The 24,203-nt window shown below is 38.7% G+C and overlaps 1 protein-coding gene across 3 annotated transcripts in view; it reads right to left on the minus strand.

The window, feature by feature from the left end:
- Window positions 1-24,203, minus strand: part of SPIRE1 (spire type actin nucleation factor 1) — a 134,499-nt gene that overhangs the window by 47,287 nt on the left and 63,009 nt on the right. For all 3 annotated transcript variants that reach the window (XM_074822290.1, XM_074822300.1, XM_074822280.1), the window contains exon 4: window positions 5,173-5,298. In XM_074822290.1, coding sequence (XP_074678391.1) covers window positions 5,173-5,298 — 126 coding nt within the window. The remainder of the gene's footprint in view (window positions 1-5,172; window positions 5,299-24,203) is intronic.

The raw sequence follows: 24,203 nt of genomic DNA on the forward strand, positions 1-24,203 counted from the left end.
CTGGCTCAGTTCTCTTTGCACCCTCCCTTCAGGTATTTATAGACAATGGTAAGATCCCCCTGAGTCTTCTCTTCTCCAGGCTCAACAGACTCAGGTCTCTCAGCCTCTCCTCATATGTGACATGCTCCAGTCCCTTCAGCATCTTTGTGGCCCTTTGTTGGACTCTCTCCAGTATGTCCATGTCTCTCTTGTACTGGGGAGCCCAGAACTGGACACAGCACTCCAAGCGTAGCCTCAGCAATGCTGAGTAGAGGGGAAGCACCTCCCTTGACCTGCAGGCAACATTTCTCCCAACGAAGCACAAGAGACTGTAAGGCTTCTTTGCAACAAGGGCACATTGCTGGCTCACTCAGCTGTTAAGTGCACGTGGAGCATTAATTCCAGTAGAAGGCAAGACTGGGCAGTAACAGGGAGCTGAAGGAGGGCTAGGGCAGATGCTCTCTCAGTAAAGCAGGTTCACAGTGTGGACAGCAGATCAGGTGGATCCCCGGTTCAATCCAGAGCAGCAATTTCTGCCTTCTTATGCTTGCATAGTCTCTCCCCGTCTCTCTCAGTCACACTTGATGCCATTTCCGAGCAACGTGTGTGACCTTTTCAGATACTCCACAGAACAAACATTTGCTTTATCTCATGGACATCACTTATTTGGCCTACAGTTCTATCTATGGCTAGGTGCCAACAAAGGTAGCCTCAATGACTAGAATGATCCTGAAAAAGATAAATCTTTTCTTTTACAAGGCCCATTTTTAGCAGATATTCAAACTATCTTTCCCCTCACCACACGTGCATGCATTTCCTCCGCCTTGTTGACCATTCTCACACACACACAATCAAAAACAAAGGGAGAGATCTCTTTTTCATTAAATTCTCCTATTGCGATTTTAAAAGCTCACTGCTTGAGATAAGAAACAAGCTGTACTCCATTTCTGTCATCAGCTGTAAATGCTTAAAGAGCAGAACACAGTTAGGAGATCTTGGCCCATCAAAAGACCACTTCTGGATGGCAGCAGATGGTACCCAGGGTGGATCTGCAGCAAGGGCACCTTCCACAGAGCCTGAGCATCATACAGATGCTGCCAGCAAGCTGAGAAAACACCCCAGTAAACTTGCTAGAAAAACTTCACCTTGCAAAAAGACGCAAAATTAGATCAGGTAAGTTAACTGAATTTCAACCCTACCTTTGGAGTTGCTGCTGCTATTCCACAGAAATACATCTTTTTATTACTGTTACTCTATTTATTTTTATTTTTTTGCTATTGCAATAGTAGTATCACGCCCTTCTGAACTCTGACTTGAGTCCTGTCCTGTGCATCCACTACATTAAGCATTTCATTCTCTTTAAGAATGGAAGTACCACCTCCCTGTCTGCAAGTCAGCTTTACTGCTGACCTTATATACGCAAGGAATCAGACTGGAAATAAAAACCGCATGGCATCAAGTACATGACAAAGTGCCTAAAACATTTTATTTGACATCCATGGAGATGACCTGAACAGCTCACTCATTGCTTCATCATTTCTGATTAATGCACTCACTCAAATGCATACCAGTAAAACCCCTTCTGAAACTACGCTCCATTTGTTATATGACAGTGACGTTCACATGGCGGACTGGAGAGCACATGACTACTCAGTATATATATTAGTAACAAAACATATTACAACCCTATAGGCCTAATCCCTCCTTCCTCCTGCAACTTTCAAAATCCTGGCAAGTTTTTATAGTGCCAAATTGAAAACAGCATCACAGCAATATTTTTTCTGCCTCTTTCACAGTTTATTTGCCTTCTAAACTTGTCCTGGGCTGTAGTATAAGATAGATCAGATTTGGTCCACTTCTAGCAAGTGAATTTCTGCAGATAAAAATTATCCCTCTTCTACACAGTGAAGTTGGCTGTTAAGTGTCCACTGAACAGAAAATATGAACTTCATATACCTGGGAAACAGATACCCAGATGCCATCCAGTGGCCCTAGAAGGAACCCAAGGAATTTCCAAAGTAGTTTTTATTCATAGGAAAGTTATTTTAAGTAATTTTAGAGGATTTTCCCTCCTTTTTAGTGTTTTTAATTTCACTTTGATCTCACGTCCACAACTATGTCTAGGTCTGAGGGATTCTAAAGGAAGCTCTCCAAGTAAAGCTGCCAGTTTTTGAAATTGTCCTGGTTTAACCAGGATAGGGTTAAGTTTCCCCAGCAGTGGGGGAGGAAGCTCTAGCCGGGTTATTCATATGCCATGCTGACCTCAGGCGCCAGAGCGAGGGAAGAATCGGTGATCGCATGGTTTGTGCCGCCAGGTTTTCTCTCACTGCTGTATTGGTAGATATTTTGCCCTGTTCATTGTTATTACTATTATTCTTAGTGTTATTGTTGTTGTTTGTTGTGTTGCTATTGCACTGCTGTATTAAACCTGTCCTTATCTCAGATCGGGGCTTTGTATTTCACTCCCTTTGTGGGGGAGGGGCAGCGGACGCGTGGTCTCAGACCCCAGCAGGGACTAAACCATTACAGAAATAAACTAAGAGACTAAAACTCCTGGCATCTTCAGTGTCACAAACACAATATTACACAGTATAAGGCTTTTTTAACTGGAGTTGATGTAAGTAACTTGGGTTTTTTCCCCCAGTTATCTGTCAATGCAATCACCACAAACTCATGACAAAAAAATATCCTTACTGAAGTATTGTTTCTCTGTTTTATACCCAATACTCATATGACCACAACAAAAAGAAAAAGGAATTTATTGACTTTAATTGTATTTAACTGTATTCTTCATGAATTAAGATTCTTCTATGTATTTGAGAGAGAGAAGAGCATATAAACAATACCACAGCTTTTACTGGCACAAATCAAGTGTGATCATATGATTCCTGCTTGTCTCAAGTATAAACTAAGAGGTAATTTTAAAATGGTGTAACAAGATTTACAGCATTCCACCTCATATTTTCTTCATACCTATTTTTGTCTTTGTATGCTACATTATTTTCAAAATTAAATACATTCCAAATCTATAGTTGGATAAGAGCTATAAGCAAGAATCAAGTGCATTACAAAACCAAAGTATTCAGATTCCAGAAGCTGCTTGTAAGATAATTTTCTTGGTCACTTCTTGTATGCCTACTGGGGGACTGATTCAGAATAAAATGAAAACAAAAGATCAAAATTCTGGCCTTGGTTAGGCACAGCAATAAAAGTCTTGCTGATTTCAGTAGGGCCAAAATTCCATCTATAAGGATTACTTCCTTTGACCTAAATGTGCTTTGAATCAATCCCTAATAGCCTTTGGGAGGCAAATGGTTTCTTTCATTTGGGATTAACTCATAGTATGCTGTACGGTGTGATCAGATGTTGTTGGGTTTTTACATCCAATTACAAGGTGATTAAATAATTTGCAAATTCAAAACACCCCTCTACTTTTTAAATAAATTTTAAAAAATATATTGTTAAGACTTAATTTTAAATGGTTATAAAACACAATATTTTACTTTGACATTGACACAGAGATGCTTTATTAATGCTTACTCTGGCCAAAATGTTCAAGAATTACTGGAAACATATTCCCCTCTGAGCAGAAAGAACTCCAAAGAGTCTTATCTTTGAGCCTCAACATGGACTTGCAATAGCTGTTAGTTGAGGTGTTTCTAGCACAGGTCTCTCAATGGTCAGAACACTAAGGAGCAGTCAAAAGCCAAGATGTGAAATTAAGGACATCAAGGTTCAGGATACAGATGTAGCACAGAGACACTGTATCCTGTTTGCTCTCTTTATCAGGGGCACTGGATGCAGATGAACCGTAACACAGGCACTTCAGAAAACAAGTGGCTCTTTAGCCATGCTGATGCTATCAAAATTATCCTTGTATGATACTGCTTCAGTTTAAAAATTGCTTTCAGTTTGAGTAGGACTGGAGGAAAAGGGGAGGTGAAACTTCACCCCATACAACAAAAAAAAACCACCTCTGAAGGATTCTCCTCCTTGGATGGATGCATCTCAACCAGGAAGGAAAGACAGCACCAGTCCCTTATGCCTCTGACTGGTTTGTGTCTTCCACCACCAGCATGAGGATAAAAGCTCTCATGTGCTGCTCTGAGGCTCAAATGACCCTTTAATGAGCTGATTCAGCTCATTAACCTGATAAGGAATCACTCATTTTTTTTTCGTTTGGTATTTGCTGTGTTTGTTTCTTAGAACCAGAGGAAAGAAAACAGTGGAAGCATGTGTGTGTGGGTGGAACAGCTCTGCCTCTTTCAGCAGCAAAATTTTTAGATCAGCCTGTAAAATTGTATCTTGCTTTTCAAAAGTCCTGTAGATCTTGACTTAGAAAAGAAAAGAAAATCCTTCGGGGATTTTTTAAAAAGAAAAATTATGCAAGTGTTGTTACTTGACAAGTTGGCTTTGGTGAAGAAAGCAGCTTTAGGAACCATGCCCTTTCCCTCACCCACCAGTTTTCCAATGTAACCAAGATCTGCACTGTGTTAATACAATTGTTTATGGAGCCATTTTGCAGGCCAGACCACTGAAGCTATCTTCATTAAAAATCATCTGCCCACCCTCAAGGTTATTCTTCAGTCAAACCATTTAATTGCATTGGATGGCCTTTCAGGCAACAGTAAAAGCCAAGCAGGCAGTGAACATAAGCATCATGACCTACATGTGGAAATTTTTCACACTGGCTCTGTGGTGAAGCCTATGTAACAGACAAACAAGCCAATCATACATCAAAAGTAAGGGAAGCTGCTAACAGGAGACAAAACATGAGCAAAAAGAACCTTAGATAATTCTCAGCCAGACAAGGCACGAGAAGGAGCCGAGGAACAAGAGGCAGAAGAGCTTTGACACTTCACGACATCCCTGAAACGCCAGACAAGTTTTAGACTCAAATATATATACGCAGGAATGGATGCACATATGTAATGTGTAACCTTCCAAGAACAACTTCTGGTTTACTCCCAGATAAACTAGTTGCAATTAATAACAATTTCTGTGAGACATCTGTATATGGTTACAGGCCAAAAGAAAAAAAAAACCTCAGCTGTAGAACTGCTCTCCCTGAACACTACGGATAATTTCCTCAAGCATCTGACATTCACTACTGGCTGGGTACAGAAGCGATTTTGTAAGCCTAATTCACACAGTAATGAGCTCAAAAGCGGAAAACCTTCTCAGACCGCTTACCTCTTTTGCACTTTTAATTTTGGCCAAGAAAGTGTACAGTTCCATTGTTTCAGCAAACAGAGCCCGACATACTGCTTGATAATGGTTCGGCGCCTCTGATCGGGTTGGCAGGTGGGCAGCACACAGCTAGAGAGAAAAATAAATAGCAATATCAAAACAATGTCCCATTGCTTTCATGTATGTTACAGAGCACGAGATAACATGAAAGCAAATGCAACAGAATATTTAGGGCACAAAACTCTGTGAGACATTTAAGTTTAGGCAGAAATTGGGGTGTATTTTCTAAACCTTCTGCTACCATTTATTTTCTGAGAAGAGTTCTGTAAGGACGCCAAGGGGACTGGTTGACCACATCCTGGAAAACTCTGAAAACCAAGACATTGCCTTTTCATTAAAAAGAAAAAACAGAAACATAATTGTGATGGGGAAAAAAAGCAATCTTGCAGTATGAAATTTTGGGAAAATGTACTTAATTCAAACCAGCTTTAACTGCAAGTGTTGTTTAGCTTCCTATGGATGTGAAAGAGAACTGTATCTCTACTAGTTTATGAAAGGATGGAAGGTGAAGCAAGGAAAAAAGTGAAGTGTTATCATCAAGCTGAAACTCTGATTTAGCTTATTTCAAGCAATACAAAGATGTTAAAAATCAGCAGGACTCATGGAAGCATAGGCTTATTGCTTCACCTCAGACATTCATTAACATTTCCAGACACAGGCACAGCTGATGTAAACATCGATAGATGTTTTCATATATGCTAAACCTGCAAAACTCTGAAAGCCTACTCAAATCACTAATAATCATTCACAACTCCTGTTAAGCAGTCAGTCCAGCACTGCTTTTAAAGTAAAACATGCAGCTCCTATTTCTGACGAGAAGCGTCACTGCAATCAGCCTTTATATTTCAGAGAACCCAAATGGTGTGAGCAACATCCAGCCTCATGAACATGAACATCCAGAATAGCTCAGCACTGATGCTAATAGTTGTAATATCTTTTTCCCCTAAGTCAAATCCATCACCTGTAAGTATTTGTCATGGAAATCTTGGCTGGAAAATGACAGAACAAAATAACATCTACAATTTGTTCCTTAAACAGTTTTAAATCAAAAAAACCCAAAGCTGAAACTAGAGCACCCATATCATATATCATACTAGTGTATATATTAAAATAAAACATAATCTTAATCAAGGTCTTAAAATCTGTCTTGTTACTGTGGTTTTACAGTAGCTATTTATTATATAAATAGCTGTGTTTATAGCTATAGAGCTAAAAACTAAGAACAAGCCAAAACCTGAGGCAGTAGATGGCTACATTCAGACCTCCAGAACTAAAGCTTGAGACAAAAGCCTCTTCAGGAGAGCAACCCTTAATTAGCTGAGTGGCACATTTGCCTAGATCTCTCCTGTTATTACAGTGAACACTGTGGTTACTGAACACTGTGGTTAACAAGGGGCACAATGCATGTAAAGCTTGGGCTGCTTTTTCATATTGTTTTCAGTTTGACTTAAATCCACACTGCCACTAAAAGGTGTGGTCCTGTGGCCTCCAGCTGTATGCGTCCACTGATGCCCTCATGCTGGCACCAGAGTTCATGCCCTAACTCAGAGAGGATTACTCACCCCGACAAAAATTAACAACGTGAAGGAAGTGGAGGAGACAATTACTCTTCGTGGCATGGACACACACACAGTAGCGCAGGCAAAAAGGAGCAAGGGGAACACACTGCCAGCGTGTGGAAAGGGAGGAAGGGCTGAACAATTGCTTTTGGTTGCAGGCAGATTTAGATTGGCTCCATCTCACTGACAAGTTGCTTTCTAAGGCCATAAGCCCCTTGTTATCTTTTATTTCTTCCGATTAGTATAACGTGACAGAGTTCAGGGGTCAGATTTGGTCAACTTCTCTGATAAATTTTTACAAGCACAATTTGGAGTCCTGCAATATCCTATGCTGATTACTGCACCCATATATATACATATCCTTTTAGTGGTAAAAAAGAATATATGTAAAGTAAGGTTTTATGTGTGTGTGTGTTTTCCTCCTTTCCTATATCCCTTCCCTACATAAAGGGAATGCAAGGCAGAGATGTTCACAAAACCACCCTTGATTCCTCCCTTTCAAATTTTTGATGATGGCCAAAATTTTCTTATACACTTCAAATTTATTTCTGGATAATCACAAGGACATAGTTGACAGAAAAAAAAAAAAAAACCACTTTTTACTTTTTTCCTTTCTTTTTTCTTCCTTTTTCTTTCTCCCTCTCCCCCCTTTCTTTTTCCCTATTTTCATTTCTTTTTTTCCTTTTTAACAAATCATAACATCTCCTTTGCAGGTAAAGGGAGAAAAACTGAAACAGATACACCTCTAATGTGTGCTGCAGTGACAATGCACACCACGAAGAAGCTATTAAATACTTCCCTTGACTTAATGAAAAAGTCAGAACATTTAAAAGACCAAATTCTAAGTATGGTTAATTTGTGTTCCTTTCTCTCAATAACTAATTAATGTCCTTACCTGCCTCACTATGTTTTCAGTAAGCTATTTCTGGATCTTAATTATAGTACAGATAAAAAGGGGTTCATTCTAAAATACACCACTTAACAGGAATAACAATAAATATAATAACAACAGCAGTTTCAAAAAGCTTATAAAATGGTACAAGTCTTCATAGCTGAGAATAAAATTTATTATACAGATCGCACATGGGTTTTTAAGAATGCTTTTTTTCTTTATTTAGAAGCATGTTAATTAGAAACAATTTGCATCAAATATTGAGAAAGTTAATGAAATGCAGCAGTGGCAAGTTCAAGCAGGGGATGGATATAATCTTGATTCTATTATTGAACACGAAGTAAAGCAAAAAAAAATTAAACAGCTGCTGCTGAACTTAGTTACAAAAGCAACCACATAAAAAGTTAACCATTTGGTTGGTAAACATTAGACTGCAGATATTAAAAGGTGGCCAGCAGCTCCTACTAACTTTCATGTTCTGAAAAAATCAATCTCTGAGTGATCTTATATTATGTGAAGATGCATTACATACAAAAATCCCTTGTGGTAACATTAAGTGATTTAGCATAAATTTTGGATTGGGAAAGGTAAGCCTGAACAAAAAGGAAAATGCAAATAGGACAGACTGATTTTTTTCCCCCTTTGTTGTAATATATTGTACTTGCATGTTGTTCAGAGCGCTTGACAAGTTATAACTTCTAAATGAAAAGATACTGTAAAATCTAGGCAGGCAAGGCAAATCAAGTACGAACTGTCACTTCTAGCCTGAGCCCAGCATATTTATCTACATAAAAATTTAAAATCACATCTTTAATTTTATGACAGTAGTGTTTGAAAAGCTATGTTACTGTAACAGACCACAAAAATCAGAGTCAGGATGTTTTAATAATTGAGATATGAAAGGACAGCCACCTAATGAACTCCTCCCTCCTCTTACCATGTCATAGCAGTCGTGGTGCAAGAAGGATTAAAATCAGGTCTGCAGTCTTTTCCAGCCGTTTAGAGTTCATCAAGGAAAGGAAGCCTCTGTATGCTGCTTATTCTGACACTTGCCTTTTCATCCCTCATGATACAACTTAAAACTATCCTAACGGGAATGAAAGCAAACAGTGCCCAGAGCTTGATACAAGGGCTGTTTGTTCTGTTTCCAAGAAGTCTCAAAAAGTATGGTTGAAAACAAATGATGTGATCTTTGCAAACTGGAGAAATATTAAAAATATTATCAAATACTGAAACATTAACTAGCTCAGTCTGTAAGTATTTCCATTTGCAATCACTGTGAAGAGCTGGGATTTTTTTAAAACTTTTTTTTCTTCTACCTGAGCCTACCCAAAACCCAGCTTGACCCAAAGCATTCAATCTTTGCTTAGATCACTAAGAAGATTAGAGACTGTTTCCATCCACATTCAGGGTTCACAGAAAAAAAAGGCATTATGTAAATACCATAGCCTTGCCAGCTCCTCTATCCAAATTCATCCTCAATTGACTAGGAAACAGTGCACCAAGCCAAAACAGTGTTAACAGAAATCACAATTTAAGCATTCAAAGAGATCAAACACTATTTCTTGCATCTGTCTGAATATATTCCATCAAGGGCACCGTAAAATTACAAAAAATATGATTGACTCACCCACTAAAATTCAGGTAAGTTTTGCAAAACCATTTTGGCTAGATATATATTGGAAGCTTCATCAAAACACCTGGTCTGCTGGAATTAAGATTTCAAAAGACAAAAAGTGTTTCCACTTGCAGCCATCATGGGCAGAGGGCCTGTGTGAATGCACCACAAAAAAAAAAAAAAAAAGGATTTCTTTTTCCCATGGGCCACAAAGACAAGCTATTGATATTATGGAAAACATACTACCAGCCTGCAAATGCCAAGCTTGTTAAGTGTTTTGAAAGCCTTGGAGTATCAACATAGGCTTAAAAGATGTACTTTTTCTTAAACAACAAGAAAAAATTACTTTAACCAACAGATCACTGAACATGCAACTGTACTAGGTATCTGCCTCATCCTTTGCAGTGTGGTACTGCAACAAGTTCAAAGAATTCAACTTGAGAATCCATCCCATCAAGGTTATTTTCTGAAAGATTTTATCTCTGTGCAGATAAACTAGACCTTGTTGGTTTGGCTTTTTTAAAAAAAATATATATATCTTTTTATTCTTATGAATATGAACTTCAAGGAGACATCTGCCTTACCAGAAAAATCTTACCAAGACAATACCTGGGCACCTGTAAAACTCAAACGAGCATTTTGCTTCACTTTACTATCCAGAATAATGTTAAGGGATGACGTCCTTCCAGTACTTAAAGGGGGCCTACAGGGAAGATGGGGGGGGACTTTTTGCAAGGACATGTAGTGATAGGACAAGCGGTAATGGCTTTAAACTGAAAGAGGGTAGATTTAGATTAGATATAAGGAAGAAATTCTTTCCTGTGAGGGTGGTGAGACACTGGAACAGGTTGCCCAGAGAAGCTGTGGATGCCTCTTCCCTGGCAGTGTTCAAGGCCAGGTTGGACGGGGCTTTGAGCAACCTGGTCTAGTGGAAGGTGTTCCTGTGCATGGCAGGGGGGTTGGAACTAGATGATCATTAAGGTCCCTTCCATTCAGAGGAATAAGAAGTGTTTTGACATGAGCCTGTAAGATGTTTCTGCCTGCTAGGACCACCCCAGTGCATAGTATGCAGGACATAGGCACAGTGCAAGTTTTGAGGTGGCTTTCAAGCAGCCAGCTTGCCTGCTCCCTACCAGTTCACAGAGGCTCTCTCAGAATTTGCCCCTGGCTCCACCACTTGTAACTGCAGTGGGCCAAGGACTAGATGATCCCTCTGATAAAGGACATTCTGGGAATACTAGTGAGGTAAGACCATGATAACACAAAAGGGATGGGAGCAGAGTTAGCTATTAATCCACAAAATAAATTCACAGAAAGTACAGAAAGTAGTCACAAAAAGGTACCCTTCACAGAGAGCTACCTGCAGAAGCTTTGTAACTTTTAAAATTGATATTCTAAATGATCATCTCAAGTGCCATGGAATGTCCAATTGCTTGACATGTAAGCTCCTAATTAATTTTACACACGTCAAGGAAAAAGTAGGTTTTGTGGAAATTGAGGCAAATTGCTAGTTTGCTGGTGTCAAACACATCTACTTCATTATTTAAGTATTCACCAGCAATCTGGTAGGGCCTTCCCTTCGTGCTGGTATTTGTTGTTTTGATCATGTTTTTCATTGCTTTGAGGTGGACAAGAGAAGAACTATGTAGTTCTCTACTTACACAAGTTCAGAATTTAACAGTTTAAGTGATCCTCCCTGTAAAATGGCTTTACAAATACATTATTTCTTTACTGATCTTCATTTCTAATACGAAAACCCAAATGCAGCAGCAAAGCTATTGCATTTAGCAGTAACAAGTACAATTTGATGAAATAGTGGCCTTGGTTGGTTCCCTCTTTCAGGATTGTAAAAGAAAGAAAAAAATGTAGCCGTTGAAATTAAAGCCAAAACTGCAAATGGGAATTAGATGATGCAAGGACTGAAAACAGTGCTTTGCATAAGATCTTGATCCTTAAAGAAATGTCCAGTTGTCTGTATCATACAATCTTCTTCATCATCATTAACTACACTCTGCTTTGCAAACTCTGAGGATTATAGGCCTTGAGCAAACTATTTATATATATGCTTAAATGCCAAGCAGGAATGGACTAACAAATGTTTGCAAATGCTCTCCTGAGTCAAAACTTAAGTGAGTGTGGAAGTAGAGTTGAAAGACTCAGGTGAGTAGACTGTGTTTGGGAATTGCTACAGTGCTATTTCATATGCTGTAGTTGTTTTTAGAAATACAAAGCAAAGCTTGAGCAATTCAGCAATACTCAGGATGAAACTGGTGCACACCAAAGGACTCTCCTCCACTATTTTCTTCTAAACAGAACATCCATCCTGACATGGTTTCCTCCAGGTACTGATTGCCTTGAGGTGCTTAGCACTGTGATACATTTTCTTTCATAAAATCTTACATTTCACAGCTGTTTGAAGAGTCTTAACTACTTTTCCACGCTATTAGACAGAATTTTAGCAGTCATGAAAATCTTGATAAAATTTCAACAGACAGGAGCTGCAAGACTAACACCTCACTAAACCCTTTCCCTTATAAACTAGAACCTTTTCCAATGACAAAAACAATTAAAGGTGAAGACAATTTGTATTCTGCTACATTTATACAATACTATCTTTAGGGAAACAAGTCTTACAAATATTTAACACAATTATGGACACTTTTGAAAGCATTTAAAACTTAAATGGGTGTTAAGAAATTGAAAGCAAACTACAGTATATATTACTGACTACATTTCAATTTTTAAGCCCAATATGTATTTTTCATGCTCAGTGAACCATATTTTTATTCTTTTTTAGCTTTCTAAGTACAGAATTAACACCTTGACGATCAAAATAGACTTAAAATGAAGGTCAACCTATGTTTTTGTGAGAAGATATTTCCACTAGACATTTTGACATTGATTTTTCAATGACGAATTTTATGTGCTAGCACATACTTCTTGACAAAGCTGTGTTTGCATAAATTCTCATTTCTTCTTGAAAACTATTAAGCTATTTTTACCCCTCAAATACACACCACCCTCACACATACAGCTGTTTCTGGAATACGTGTTAGGTGTATTGTTACACTGTCTTTACACAGTGGACTAACAACATCCTGCTTCTCAAAGACGCTTGTTTCAAAAGAGCCAATTAAGTGAAAACCAATTCTACATTCTCTCTTAGTTTCAGAGAAACTGTGCTCTGTTGTTTCTTAGCAGAATAATGGAGGAATTAATAATATAAATATGCAGCAATCTGAACTGGCTAACTCTTGTTGCCTATTCAGTGGAACATCAATGAGATTATTCATAAGCAAGAGCAAAATCCTACATTTTTTTTTTCCATTCTTTAACATGAAATGTCAACCCCTGTAACATTTAGCAAAACCACTAGTTTGCCTGTCAGCAGCAACCATTTTCTAAAGCTCTCTGCTTCACAACAAGGCAACAGCTCTGTGTGCATTCAGCAGCTCTCATCTGTACCACTCACACATCCTCATTTCATGCAGGAGCAGCAGCGCGAAGGACGGGATGGAGGCATCTGGATAAGAAAACTACCTTCAGAAGTGGAGTAGACGTGTAGATGAGGAAACATGATAAAATTGGATAATTAAAGGAGAAAGGGAGTGGCTGTACATATTCACAGGGCTACCTGTAGTCATTTAGCTAAAAGGCCATTAAGATGTGGAACCACCCTTTGCATTATTAAATCACTTAGACCCAAACAACCGAGAGCAGAGATGCACCCCTGTAATGTCATTTTATATGGTTGTCTACCATGCTTCTCAGGACCTCCTTAGGGCTGGAGGGTGCCTTCTTACTGGAACTACTCTTCTGTCCAGCAGAAAAGAGAGATCGTTTTGTACCAGGCATACGCAGCAGAGAATGAGAGCAGCATAGATGCCCTTCTTTCTTCCCCTCTCCCCAAGCCTCCATACAAGCATATAAAACAGCCATTACAGTCACGGTACTGCTTGAAAAAAACCAAACAGAGCATCTCTGGAAAAACATGAGAAAATAGTGGATTTTTCAAACAGAACAAAAGAGAAAACAATTTTATCAAAAGGCAACAGAAAATGGGGGGAAATGACTCTCAAATCAGAAACCAAATCTCACTGACACACATAAAAAAAGGGAGAATAACGCAGAAGAGAGGTTGTTTATCAATTTTCCAATAATGCCCATCAATGTCATTACTAAACAGTTCAGATGTTTGCATACTTACTAAATGAGAGACGATATATTAATGTAGGCCAGTTTTATTCATGAGCCACTTAAAATCCAATTAAAATATATCAACTAAAATAAAAACACGCGCTTTCCTTGGCAGCAATTTACAGTTCACATATAGAGCTTTAAAATGTATGTGTGTGGGAAGCTTGTTTGTTTTTATGTAAAGCACTGAAACTTCTCTCAGCAGGCATAATAATAATTTGCTTTCATGTTTTGTCCTGAAGCATGACTTTTTATTCCTATCCAAAAAAACAGATTTCCAGCTGCATAACCAAACAAACTGCATTACTAAACATAACAACTTCACTTCCAATGAATAAATCCAGCAACTTCTAACCAGTCTCATTTTGCTTTCATTAGATTTCAGTGTGTAGAAACCTATTCTATTCCTTCATGTATGCCATACACCTTATTTGTAAGTACCTTTGTCAGGGAAATCAGGTCTTGAAACTGACTGCATGAAAAAGGCCTACAGAAAAATTCTTCCTCTTCTTCTAGGCAAGTATACTTAACTTTTTTTTTTTTCAATTTATAGCCATTGAATCTACATTGCAATTGTCTTGTCAAGCATATCAGTTACATAAATGTTAATACTTAAAACATAACGCCACTTTAAGATAGGTGTGAACAAAATTATTTAACTCACAATTGATTAAAAAATAAAATACTGTAATTTTGATTCAAATACATATCCTTGTTTATTCAAGCAGAACAGATATCCAATAAGTCAGAATTTAAAAGGTGTTTTCTCCTGAATTCCCTCTATTTCTATGATGCCCTTTTCTGTCCTTTTCCTCTATGCACACTTCATTCCTGGAAATTGTCTCCAGTATGGTAATTACTAGAAATTGAATTATCTGGAGTCAATGGCTTTGACATACACCCTGTATATAGGTGGGATTAAACACCTGTAGGGACTGCAGATGGTGTTTATACTGCCCTGACTGCTCAGAGACTTGACAGAAAGGCAGCTTTACTGCTTTGCTTTTCTTGCCAACAGCAGCAACAGGAGTAAAATCACCACTCTGTCAAGTATTCAAGGCCACTTCATATATCCCAAACTGCACCAAGGCTACACCACGGGGACTGTAGTCGTGCCATAGGGGCTCCATCACAGTAGTTGCCTCGCAGTTGATGCTGCATGGATTCTCTCATCCTTGTGACAGTAGGAATTACCAATACCCTTCTTCCAACAGAGATCTGAGGCCAATGCAAAGCCCACTGAGCTGGTCAGAAATCTTTTCTAATAAAGAAAATTTTAAAATTCTGCATCAAAGACATAGCTGATCAAGTCACATAGGATGCTACAGCATATTTTTCCATCATGTCGTCCCTGCTTTGTTGCTCCATTTGCACTCCTATCTGCCAGAAAGATTTCAGTCTGCATATGAAAATTTAGAATGGACAACTGTAGTGAATTATTATGCATCTCATACTAATTGGTGGTTTTCATGAAATCTTAGGTCCTGAACTCGTATGAATACATATGAAATGCAATCTTCAATATTTCTAATTAAGCGATTATAAAGATTCTAGTATAATCTAAAGGCTGACCCCTTGCTCCAATCTTAAAATATATTAGTTTTATTTTAACATCATGACTCCTTGGAGGGGATAGAAATGAGTCCCTGCTTCTAAAATGGATGAACAACACAGACATCAACACAAGATGAGAGCCCAAAGATACAGAACAAGAGAGATCCTCTCTTGCTAATAAACTAGGTTCAGAAACATTTCTTCTTCTTCTTTCCTAGGGTTTGGCTGTTCTTTCTAACAGTTAGCTTGCTTATTTCAAAATATGTCATTTGTCAATTGAGGCAAAGCCATGCACCATGGCCAATCTCTGATTGCAAAAACAAGTGAAGTTTGTTATATTTTCAAAAAGAGCTACTTGCACTTTCAGATGCTGAGCATTCTTTTTGAAATTAATTTCTTTGCACGCTCAAAAAAAATGCATTGGAACAGAAATACATAAAGTATTTGAAGAGTCTTCCCAGCTCTTATTACCTTGCTTTTAATTAACAGAAAATAATTTTGCACGTTAGCTTATTTCAACCACATCAGATAAGTCTTACCATGCTTATCTAAGAAGGAGCCTTGTAGAAACAAGCACGTCCTGCAGTAAAAGAGATGTGTCCTTGACAGAGAAAAGTTAAGGGAAAAAACGAACAATGAAAAACAACAATAAAAAAAATACACACCACAACCCAGCTACCAGCCACCTCTTCACAAAAACCTTATTATCTGAAGGGAAAAAGAAAAAAATAGAAGGAGGCAAATCACTTTCCTAGTTCTCCAGTCAATTGCTGCATGGAGTGCTTTGTTTTCAAACACAGCTCTTAAAATAATTAAACTATTTCATGCCAAGTATTCTAAGGACCTGTACCATAGATAATTATTTACCTGTTCTCAGTTACATATCATGAAAGATGTATCTCTGCAAGTCAGGCAGGAACTCCCAGCTCAGTTCTTCAACTTCAAAGCTACCTTTAAAACCCCTGGCACTTGCAGAGGCATCTACTACATGTCCATTGAAATAGATGCTTTTTCATTATATGTTTACCAATGCCTTCCAAAGCAGAAATATAAAAGGAATTAAATCTCTGGAAGGTAATTAATACTGTAGTGACCTCAGTCCATAGAGAGTAAGGTTATCAAAGGGGTGATCGTGGTAGAGCACTCTCCTGCATGTAGTCAAAGACCAATTGTTACTCTTGGGTAACTCTTTTCTGTACTGACAATTTTCAGGATAAAGCCACTTCTGAGGGCCAAAACTCAGGGCAGTTATTTTTAAAATAAACAAGACTTAAGAGCAAAGTACAGGTAACTAGAAATGCAAATATATAAATCTATTTCAAACACTGCTACCTTCAGCAACATGAAAGACGGTTTAACATCAACTTCATACAGAAGAACTTGATAGCAACGGATAAAGGGACAAATCTAAGTCACTAGCAAAGTGCCTCAACTGGAGTTTGTTGACAGCTCTGAACTGAATTTAGAATGTACCATCACATCTACAAAGAGTCTGGTGTAAAACCGATGAGTGTTAAAGCTTACAGCTTGTTCTGCCAGCAAAGATAGCTGAAAACATCACTCGCTTGTCAAAAAGCCCCAAACTAAGTGTTTCTAAAGGATTTCTTGCCAGTATCCTTAAGTGTACCTCAGGGTCTCGTAAGAAAGATGACTTCAAATGGAAGCTGGGGTAGGCGGGGAAGGTGAGGGGGGTTCAGTTCCCTCAAACTCTGCATGACACCAGCAGGGAACTGCCAAGAAACCACTCTGCTTGCAGCATCTTCATTAAAAGGCCTAGATAGCTGCCAAATTAACCTCAAAGAGAGGTTATTGTTATCTGTCAGAGTGGTGAAGAAAATTATTAATCATTTTATTGTGGTAGGCATGTAAGACAATAGAGGTTAGTGAGGGGGTGGCCTAGTTATCTTGCCAGTTATCTCACCTCAGCAGTTCACTGCTGTGCACCCAGGCAGAAGTAATACCCAGTGGGAGACTACAAACCTCTTGAGTTTCATCTGGACGCCACAGAGACACTAGTCCTGTTTTACCTGCTCGTTTGACCCTAGAGACAGCCAAGGACAGATGGGTGCCATCCATCCCCTGGCCACCGGGAGAGCACCTTGAAGGAGCGGGCACATCCCCCTGCCTTCTTCAGCCACTCATGACAAAAAGCAGGCCCAGGTAGCAAAGACAAACCAACCCACAGTGTTCAGAGGTACAGTTTTTGAACTATTTTCCAGTTTGTTTTTTTTAAAGGTTTCCTGTAAGGGCAGATTTCAGCACTTGTGCTGAAGGTGACACTATGAGGCCAAGTGCCTCTGGCAGCCAGACTCTTCACTGGAAAGTCCCAGCAAAGTGTCTTGGCTCCAAATGCAGTAAGCACCATCTCCAGGGCAAGAAATTGCAATAAACACCCCTCCTTTGCTCACTAACACATTCAAATGTGAAAAGGACTGACATCACCCTTTTAAAACGAGCACAGTGGTTATTTTCAAAGTAAAGCAGACCACGTGTTGACCTCCAATTACACTGCCTAGAATGAAGAAAGAGGACAACTGTTTAAGACACCAAATGACATCACTTTAATTAATGAAACCTGTCTATCAACATAATTCACTTAAACACTTGTCACATTCAAAGCTGCTTTAAAATTACAGTAAAGGGATTTACACAAACTGTCCCCAGCTTTCTTGATCAAGCTAAGGTACAGTAATCCCTTCACTTTCTGTACAGGTTTATAAGAAATTAATCAGTAACACAAGGGCAAAATTAAATTACTGAATATTTTCATTTCCAAATGTGTGTGTTGCCTGGAAAATGTATTTTGTTGTGTTTTTTTTTTTTACCTCTGAGCCATTAAAAATATTTCTACTGTGACACAATTCCTCTGTCCAGACATGAAAAGACTTAATAAATCATGCTGACTAATACTCTTCTGAACTTAATTTTTTTAATTTGTTTGTTAAGATTACATGCTACCACAGAAGTCAAAGTTTTTTAAAAAAACAAACCCTATAGCTCATTTTCTTTCCACAATGCCATCATGTTTTCAAACATCACCATAATTTTTCCATTTTAAAAAGTGGATTGAGGACAGTAGCATTTTACATCTACCTGTGCAAGTGTATATGACTGTATAAAATACATATATGGGGGCTTGTTACACACATATGATATAGTGGACTGATCAACATGAATTGATTAGAAGAGACCAGTTCATAAAAAGGTTTGGCTTCATGAGAATGTGCTCATCTAAAGCAAGTGTTGGTCTTAGTGCTCACATCAAGAAATCTTGGCGTGCTGAAAAGGAAAAACAAATACAATTGCTCACTAGGACCTTCTTGTCCCTACTCCAAGCTTGCTTTGTCCGAAGAGAAAGCAAGGCAAAAAACCATAGAACTCTCTTTTGGCTTAAATCACCCAAAGTATCTTGTTCTTCCTTGCCATCATGAACTCAATAACAATAAAACAAATGCCTGTTTTTTCTAGTGTTTAAAATCAAGTTTCTAGCCTCCTTCTCAGAAATGCAAATACATAAATAACAATAAAACAAAGGGGGTTGTCTTCTCTTCAGGGCAAAGGCAAAAAAACTCCTCTGTTTTTCATCCAACCAGACTTCCAAAAAAAAAAAAAAAAAAATTCTTTCTAGTGCCTTCTTTACAGGCTTTACACAAAGCAAACTCAGCAACGTATGAAGCATTGGCCCCTGTGTGTAGCAGTGCCCCCATGTGTAGCTGCTTTCCTTTAGCACGGTCCCTTAGCTCCCTGCCCTTGCCAAACCCTCAGATAAATCTTTTTTGTATGATTTAGTTTGGGCCTCCAAACAACAAGCAGCCATGGTCCTGCCAGTTCGCTTCACCTCCCCACACAAAATCCCTGAATTCCTGTTCCTGCTGTCTTCCTATAGCATTCCAGGCTAGCCTACACCTTCCCTTCAACAAATGCTCTGTCAAACTTAGTAGATTCAAGGAGTTTGTCTCTTGGGACCATTTTGTTCAATTGCACAAGTTAGTGCAAGTTAGTAGGAAGGCTGCTAGATTAAAACGTATGCATACTTGTGGAGAACTTTGAACAAGGCTCATCTGCACAGATGCACAAGCGATGCAGTAAAGCAAAGCTAAAATTGCCCAAGAAATGCACTGAAGCCATCACCCAGAATAATACTGCTTTTCCCATTGTGTTATTTCATTTAAAATATTTACAAATCAATCGTTTAAAAATACAGAGGGCCATGCATCCTGCGGACAATAGTCTTTTGAAAGCTTACCCCTTTAGACTGCTTCAGTTACAATACTATTTAAGGATGTTGCAACTACATGTTTTAAACAAAAAACTACTGTAAAAATCCTTTTACTAAGAAATGCAAAACATTCCCTGCCTTCAGACCAATCTTTGGGATAAATATGATATTCTGACTTTCAGATTCAGATCTTCAGGAGACAGAGCAATCTAATGTACACTGTGTATTTCTTTGTATCAAATGGCTTTATCTCACTCAAATATTTTTCTAAAACACAGCATGCAACAGTGCACTAAGCAAAAGGGAGCAGAAAATAGCATCATGGGAACACAGTAATCAAGAGCATATTAAAAAAATCACATAGCTAAAATAAAGAGATTATTATTCTGGAAAATTAGTGGTACTTTTAAGTCAATTCAAACAACTTTCCTCCAAATGTTTCATTTCTTTTAATACTGTTACAGGCACTGAAATAAATGCACCTAAAGAAACTTTGCCTCAAGCCCAAGGTTCGCTCTTGAATAATTCAAAAGCAAGAAGATCACAGTGGCTTAATTAAAGGGCCCTCACTCCATTTCTACACTTTTCCCATGTTGCTCTTACAGTACAACATGCCTCTATAAGGAATTAAGTGATTTTGTAGCATCTGTGCTACTTTCACTTTCTTTGGCAATGCAACCATATCATCCTTAAAGTGACTGTGAACTAGCAATACTGACAACTGAAATACCCATAGTTTTTTACACAACTGCTATCATCAAGAAAAACTTCAGACCATGTTCAAATTTAGTCATTTGTGTCTTGACAAGAACTAGAAAACGGAAAGCTTCCACAGCCACTTTTCTTGACCCCTCTCCTGAACAGGGTGGTGGATTGTGAGGCTCTAACACCTCACAGAAGTTAGAGACTCCAAAATTTATAGGGGACAAGCACTTGGAGATTCTGCTGTTGGACCTTTCATTTCAGCCTGGAAGGACTAACGTTTTTTCCCCCAGCTAATTCAGTTGGCCTACTTAAGAAGTTCGCCCCCACCCCATAAATCTTGCTTCTCTCATGCTTGTAGAGCATTACAGCTACAAGAACACCTATACTGCTCATTTCAAAGAAGAGCTGTATATGCACAACTTAAACTGCAGAAACAAGTTAATCTACTGTTTTGAATATGGTCTGTAAGAGCAGCTACTGGGAACCTTCAACACATAACGCTATACGAGAGAAAATGGTACAGCAATTTTGCATGTCACCGTTAATTTGTCTACTAAAACATATATCACACACATAATGTAAATAACACAAACAAGTATTGCTAAGGTATATAGGATATTCCCTACTGGGATGTTGGCATTACATGGAAATCTTTCAAAGAACACTTGTGCCTTACAAACCTAATAGAAGATATCATGTGAATCTGTAAAAAAATGGCCTGCTACTTTTTAAAGTAGCAAAAGGAGCCAGTAGAGCTAAAAAGCTAGCTGCAACACGACGAACATTCGAGACTGCAAAGTCTACACTAGACTCTGACAAGATGAACCTTTGCCAAACCCTAACGCAAGACAAGCTGCTGTCCTGGCTAATTTTTCTGAGCAGATCTACTGCCTTTACCAGAGTGACAGTGAATCTGAAAAATCCATCACAGCCTTCTGTGCGCTTATCAGTTTCAACACCTGGAGAGGGGAGGCGGTTGCAAGTTGAAGAGACTGTCAGGCAGATCCCTTCAGCTTTGGACAGGTCAGTCTGCACTGCCAGGCTGAGTGCTGGAGTTAATCAGTAGGGCAGAGAAGATACCAGTCACTTTTGTAAAGGCCGCTCTGCTCTTTTTTTACTTTGCTATGGGTCACTACAGCATTAGTGTGTTAATTGACCATTACCCTGATTTCCAGTCATTAGTTAGAATTTCAAATTAATCCGATCAAACAAAACGTACCTTGTGAAAGTAAACACTCATTGATCTTCTGTAGTCTCCAGGGTCTATTTTAGGCAGCGCAGGCTAACACAGGTTCTTTGATACTTCAGATTAAACCTCGTATTCAGATGTGTTATTTCTAACAGCTTGCTTTGCACGTTTTAGACATTTGTATTTTTAAAGGGAAAACTGGAGCTCTGTCATGACAAATCTGCATTTTATACACTACAGGACACCATTACCACCAAAGAATCCTTCCACCTCCACTAAAAACTGGAATTTTATTTTTACCCATGTATAAATTATTTATAATAATTGCAGCATAAAACAGATAGAAAAAAAAGTCCATAACCTACTCAGCTTCTTTTAGATGCATAAAGGCCACACACAAATTTAAGGTGTATTCTTACCTCCCCATACATAAAAATAATCTGAACACTCAATCTGTGTTTCCTGTTTTTGTTGGACAACTCCTTGGATTCCTCAGACTATTTTAGACCTTAGACAGGTTATACCAGTATAATTACATGAATTATGGGTACAAGGGTTTTTAACTGGTGTAGATGCATTACTGTGAGCCATAATGGGAAGGTAAAAGTCACCACAGAAAAGGTGATTTGGTTTTGTCTCCCAGCCTGGAATAAGACACTCCAATCCATCTAAACCCACACCAATGGAAGGGATGTTTCCACTGTTTTGTGTGAGAATAATCAAAGCAAGGAAAAAAAAAAGCAAGCCCTTTTTTTAATGGGAAGACTGAAGTCATGAGGGACAACTCCTTTGCAAGTACATTTGGTATAAAACAGTTCTAAGCAAAACCTCTCAAAAGAAATGCTGCAAACAGTACAAAATTACTTCCGCTTCTACTTATCTTTCCTTGCAATTGTCATAAATCCACTTGCTCTGCAGCTGTTTATAAAGCCCTTCATATCAAAACACAACTACTGTTGTTAAATAATTTTATTTTAAAACCCACAACATGGAGATATTGCTCATACATTATGAAGATTCAAACATGCTTTATTTTGCACCATCTGTCCCCAGCGCAGCTCCCTGGGCCTGCACAGTACCAGTTTCAAATGCTGACTCCTTTCATGACTGAGCCAACAGCACAGTTTACTCCACCAGTCCTTCAGTTGTGCCTGTACAAATGTTTGAGGTGCAAAACAGATGTTTGCAGCAAAACAGATGAAAAAACTGATAGAGTTAAAAAACCAAAACCAACCAAAAAAACTTTCAGGATGCTTTGACTAAATATAGGTGACATGGATCCCAGCCAAGGTGACAGCACAGACAGAAGAAACACACTATGGTTTGAATGAATAACCATGATGTACAAGGCTTGCTTGGACAAGAGAAAAACAGCAGGTTTACCGCATTTCTAAGAAGCCAAGCTAGCTCAAAGAATGGAGAAGGAATAAGAAAATGCCTGTGGATGGGGTCCTATTCAGTCAAGATCTATATATGCCTTTGTTAACTAATCTCAGCAATTTTTTTTCTGGGATCTTCACAATGTCTCTGTGTCTGTCTGAAGACACTGGGTAGTTGACACAAAAAAGGTGTACTCTCAGTCAGTATGCTTTGGGAGGGTAAGAGCCCAAAAGGGAATGTTTTTAAGCCTCTGAGCGCAGCAGATGAGCACTGGTCCTTGGGACTTCGCTGCTGAACTCAGAGGTCCTACTTCTGTCAGTGCAGCACAGAGAAAAAGGGTGGCCAGGGAGTATTGTCAACATAAGTCGTCTACCTGCTCAGACCAGCACTATGAAGGTCCACCTTCAGAGGCCCCAACTCCCCAGGGGCATCCATCTGGGGGTGCCCCATCATAGCAATATGACATGGGGGTGTGTTCATAAAATCATTTTGGGTTTCTTTCTAGCTTACAGTCCCCAAAGAGTTAAAATGCAAAATGGAATAGCCAAAGGAGAACTTGTGCCCTCACAACTTAAGAGCTATAAAAATTAGATAGTTGCATTTTCAGGGACCCAAACAGTTGGGACAGGAGGTTCCTCGACATTACAAAAGGGGTCTCAGACACCAGGTCTTTGTGGACAATTGAAGACCCACAGGTAGAAGATGATGAATTTTTGGTCAAGCCAGCAAATCAAGCTCAAGTACTGTGACAACCAAAATTAAGGAAAACAAAGACTTCCAACCCACTGTAATTTAAAATTTTCTCCCCATCAATATGTGGAGACATAGATTGCCTTTTTCTAAAAGAAGATGCATCAAGATAAAGATTAGCAGCTGACATTTAAGTACACTGAGAACAGGACTCAAGAGAAGACAGTTAATCACTTGTCTTTACTGAGCACAATGATTTTCACAAATGCCCAGTGTTGTTGCCTTTCTTTTTAATATAAAATGTACTAACATAATTTGGGGCATTGGTTACCATCTCAGTAAGGTTCCAAAATATTCACCAGCTTCAGACAGAGTTACAGGGTACACCGCAAGTTACTTGTTTTGAAATGAAGCATAAATACTGTTCTGCAGGCTCATATAAAAATGCTAAAGCCAACACAGCCTTAAACAGAATTACACTCAACAGAAAGGTGCATCTTACTAACTTTAACGTCATGGACTAGGCAAAATTATGGGCCTTTGAATTCGTGTAACTTGAACTCTTTAACTGTCTGTCATAAACAAATACCCAGACTTGGTTTTAACTGCATTTTCTGGTTCCTCTCTGACACGTCCCCATATTATACTTACATGGGGTCATACTGTACATACGATAATAATGTATGTCCTTGAACTCAGAGGGAACCTCCAAAATACTTAGATCTAAATGCAGATCTTCTCATCCCACCTGTTATTACATGGAGACAGGACATACTCTCCTTTTCCTCTACAACTCTACACATGCCATAGATAGTTGATCTGTACTACCATCGGGGTACTCAAAACAAAACACAAGCAGATCAGTATCACCACTGTAAGTTTCTGTTCCTTCCAGCTGAAAGAAGTCAGTCATATACTTGAACTACCAAGGCAGACAAGTCACCTAGACTTACAAGTTTCTCATTTTAGAG

The sequence above is a fragment of the Strix aluco genome, chromosome 1, assembly GCF_031877795.1.
Source record: "Strix aluco isolate bStrAlu1 chromosome 1, bStrAlu1.hap1, whole genome shotgun sequence".
In the NCBI taxonomy this organism is placed as follows: domain Eukaryota; kingdom Metazoa; phylum Chordata; class Aves; order Strigiformes; family Strigidae; genus Strix; species Strix aluco.